This window comes from Amphiura filiformis, chromosome 2, assembly GCF_039555335.1.
Source record: "Amphiura filiformis chromosome 2, Afil_fr2py, whole genome shotgun sequence".
Lineage (NCBI taxonomy): Eukaryota > Metazoa > Echinodermata > Ophiuroidea > Amphilepidida > Amphiuridae > Amphiura > Amphiura filiformis.
The window spans coordinates 29,010,534-29,015,205 of NC_092629.1; the positions used below are offsets into that span (position 1 = coordinate 29,010,534).

At 35.1% G+C, this 4,672-nt stretch overlaps 1 protein-coding gene across 1 annotated transcript; it reads right to left on the reverse strand.

Moving 5' to 3' along the window:
* Positions 1-3,320: 3,320 nt before the first annotated feature.
* Positions 3,321-4,211, reverse strand: LOC140139630 (arylamine N-acetyltransferase-like). Its single transcript, XM_072161337.1, has one exon. It carries the CDS (start codon positions 4,209-4,211, stop codon positions 3,321-3,323), a length of 891 nt encoding a protein of 296 aa, XP_072017438.1.
* Positions 4,212-4,672: the final 461 nt, after the last annotated feature.

The following is a 4,672-nucleotide window of genomic DNA, read 5'->3' on the forward strand; positions in this document are numbered from 1 at the left end:
AATATTTAACTACGTACCTTTAGCAAAAAGTAATGGTAACCAATTTGAGACTAATTGCTATCTGTTAATATTCTAGAGGGTCTAAACAAAATATCCAAATGTGTTTAATATTGACATCTGAGTGCCTACTTTTCCCAGGTTGTTCCTACTGATTTCTCTATATAATGTTATACGCTACTGGATCTTACTGACATTTGAGCACAGTAGTAGTACGTACCCAGTAAAATTCTTCCAAGTCGAACCCGGGCAAGTCGATCTGAGAAAAAAAACCCGTTTTTTGCCACGCCCTATTAGACACGCCTTTATGAGAGAATAAAATGTTTAACATTCATCATGTTTATCATGTTCATAGATATTAAAACAAAGCAACTTACGGTTTTTATTCTCGAGTTGTTGGTTTTTTTTTTTTTTCAAGTGTTACGTCTGTACCACAGATATAACATGAAATGAAGACAGTTGACTATGTTAGCTTATGATCTCCTCTTCACCCCTTTTCTTCAGTTTCCACTTCACTGGTCCACTCCTCAGTTCCACCAAGACTGTTGATTATGTTAGCTTATGGTCCCATCTCCACTTCAGTTTCTACTTCCCTGGTCAACTTTTTAGTTTTATCAAATTATATCTCTACTTGTTGTAAATGCGTCTTAAAGTCAATGAGTGATTTACAACAACAATTTTTTTACACTCTGATAATCGGATACAGTTTGAAGTTTAACATCCGCTCGAGAAAAAACAAACGTATTTCAGCATAACTACACTTAGGGCTGGTGCATTGAAGAAAGCGTCCTTTACCAAACGACATAAGCAAGAAAAGCAATAACAGCTGAACAGAGCCATGAACAATCTATATTTAAATTCGAAATATTAAAAATATTTTGATTAACTAGACAAGTTGAATTTACACATGAATTATGCGATAGCGACGAGCTATTTTATTGTGACCAATGAAGCGGGTTGTTCTTAAAAAAAAACAAGCGACCACCCTTATTGGTCAGATATTAGTTGATTATCGCTATGACTACATCATCGTTTAGCTATAAACAGATAAACGAAGAAGGAATAAAAAAGGAAGGTAACCAGCATTTACAACAAGAACTGTATTTAAAAAAGACAACGCCATTAATAATTGAATTAATTATAATATAATAAAATAATCCGATCTATTTATTTATTTATTTATTTAACAGGTCAAAAAGGGTACATTGTACAATAATAATAATATACATATATAAATTATGCCCGTAACATAGGCCCTAAAACTATTTTTCATCAGATTTTGGGGGCGCCAGCTACGGCTGGGCCCCTATATTGGCATGACTTTGCAAGCTTCTAATTTCGGTCTTTTTAGATTTACCTTTCATCTGTTTTGTTTAAAGTACGTGCTTAAAATAAATGACACAACTAATTTGGTTTAGATTTTATTACTGTTTACTATTATGCCTTTAATACAAGTAAAGTAGTTCTATATACAGTGGGAATTAACCATGGCATTTGTCTTGGAAGCATCGATGACCTTCACTATAATCCACATAATGGAATCAGTATACTCATATTAAGTAAAAAATAATTTAAAAGACCATCATATGCACATGATCTACGAGGAGGTTGATGTCCTACGTCATACCCTGGAATATTTCATGATGGGAAGAAGGTAAAAATGTATATATAGCGGTGAATGGTGTGGTGTGGTGTGGTGAATGGTGTGACGCGGGACCCGCGTGCATAACGCGGGTTCGAGCACGTATTATTGTTTTCTTAACTTTTTTACTCGGAATTATTTTTTGTATGCCTGGCAACAAACAATTCATGGCATTGTAAAGTTAATTGCGCTTAAAGTTATATTAAAGAGATAAAATACTACAGGGTGTAACACTAACATTTATACAATTGCATTTTGACTTTTGTCACAAATTTTATATGCAATACAATCAGTAATATCTTGGCTAAAAGTAGACTTTTAGTTGGTTTCATTGCTAGCTTAGTTTAAAAAGTTATGTCCGCTTAATTAAAACGTCCAGAAATCGTGTTGGGCCCGGGGTTGGGCCACTTTTGCCATGTTTGCGCATATCAAGTTTGAACCACGTAGATATGCTTATCGTGACTGACACTAAAGAATTATTATAAGTGGTGTTACTTCATATATTTAACATCATATACATGAACTTAATAATAATATGATATTTCTTTAAAATCTATAAATAAAGTTGTGAAATTTCTTTCAAATTATCTTATAAATAAGGTAATTTCTCATATCCCTGAGATATCATCGGTAAAGCTGAGAACAGTTTTTGCATCCATAAGTACAAAACAATAAAATTTTGAAACTAAGTTCAGCTAGGCTTCTAGCTGTTCTGGGGCGACCACTATTGCCAGCATTTATGTTAACAAATTCTACATACTTCTCATAGTTATAATATGTAATTGTATGCCTTGATGGAAGACGTGAGTTTGGAAAATGAGTTATAAACAATCTTATGGTTTCTGCTTGACTCCATGTGCTACCGAATGTCACAACCATAAAAATTCGCTCTTCCAACGTGAATTGGGGTTCAAATTGTTGAGCTGCAGTAATAAATGAGGTTGTTATGCCAGCTAGTGCTTAGTTGTGACTTTCAAAAACTCAAGGAGATATTCTATATATTATGTAATCATTTCTACCACTTTGAATACCCCATTGTTTAAAACTACCTATCATATTAGAGCACCGTCCAACTGGTCTATGGTTCAACTCTATTCAGTCACTTTTGTAACACTTAGACAAAGTGACCCAGGCGGGTTTAAGACTAGGTTACATAATTGGCCATATCTTCACTTGTATAACATCGATTTTATTACAACAAAGCTTATCGGGTGGCTAAAGAAATTATCTTGATAGGCATATAAATATCAAACCAAAACATAAGCGTCATCTGTCACTGTAACACATCAACGGTTTGTTTACGATTTGTCATAATGATTGAATTTCTGAACACAGCGATATAACAGCGTGCCTTAGGATTAGTTTTTTACTTTCAACTATATAATCCAGCTCAAAAGTCTGGTGTTAATAAAAGGAAACTTTCTTTCCGAAAACACCGTGTCATCAATACTTTAATGTTTTCGTCATGGTTCGCCATTTTCTGCGAGTCCCATTCTCCGATGCACCAAACTTCCTTTTAATCCACTACTCACCAATCACGGGATGTGGGGAGTAGACGTCAGACGCAAGCTATTTTTTCTTTTAAATTCAGTCTCAGATAACAGAAGAGATTTTTTGAGGGTTTTTACAGTTATCCATTATTCGTCAATATGCGAAATTATGTCGAATTATACCGCATCCATCAGAATATATGCTCCATTTTATTGACGACAACTTGCAGCATATCATATGAAAACTGAGGGAAATATTTGACACACAATTGTAATAGTTCCTCTTTCGACTTGATTTTTGTCTTCTCAACATTCCCTTCATCATCTTCAAGCAACAGACTGCTATTTCTAATAGCAACTAATTGTTTGTTAGGGTAGACCACTGCACGTAGTGCTGTGAGAAAGGAAAACTCTTCTTCTGGATGCTCTTGTGTGACAAAATGTCTCAGCATATATTGTCTAAAATATTCTTTATCCCTGGGCACCAATGTGAAAGTCATGAATTTCCTCCAGCCGTCTACTGTGACATCATCTTTTGAGGGCGCTGCTGTATGCGTAATCTGATGCCACCAGCTGAATTCATCACCATCTTTTGTAAACTTGTGAGTTAGGTATCCTGATTTATAAATAGGTGATTCTTGGTTGAAATCCATGCAAATTGCTCGGAATAACGGATTTCCTGATCCGACATCGACATGATAACGATCTCCAGGAGTTTTTAAATTTTGCACGAGGACAGACACATGGTCGTGTATGCCATGCATTCCTATATCGCATCCAATTAAGCAGACGTCAAACCCAAGTGCTTCCAGAAGATTCGCCATGAAGATATTGTGATCGTAACAAAGTCCACCTCGAGTGGCAAAGATGTCTGCCTTGATGTCATCCATTGTTGAAAGGTGTTGATCTTTGTCTGGTCTGGAGATAACTGTAAATGATTGGAATGGTATATGTTGTAGATAAAGGGAGACGAGTTCATTCAGGAATGCTGCTTTGTCGGTGGTAAGTTTTTCGTGGATGGATGTCATCTTTAAAATATCTTGTAGGAAATTGAAAGCTTCTGAAGGTGATAGCATTGCCATTGTGTGTAGTTGATGAAATATGCTGAAAAAAAATGTATATAAAACTTATAATGGAAGCTAACGGTACATGTCTTAATCAAATAGAAGAATGAAAAGGCCTTCCAGCTGCAGTAAAGTGAAATAATCTGTAGAAGTGTAGTTTGAAGATGAAGGGTTAGGGGTGAGTGTTGGGCTTCCCTATTTGGGGTACACCATCCTGTATGACATGTGATTATTATGTTGTGCTAGACATATTGTAAAGATGCCCCGATCAGTCTAATTTTAGACGTCTGTTTGAATCGTATTGTACAAAATGCATACCGCACACCTCCAACAAGTGATTATATTATTATTATTTAAATATTTATTTCACATTTAAATGTTCATGATTTCCACTATGTTAGGTATGCTATGGACACTGATAGAAATATGCTGGGTTTTAATTTGGACAAAACATAAAACCACATTTACAACAATTCTAA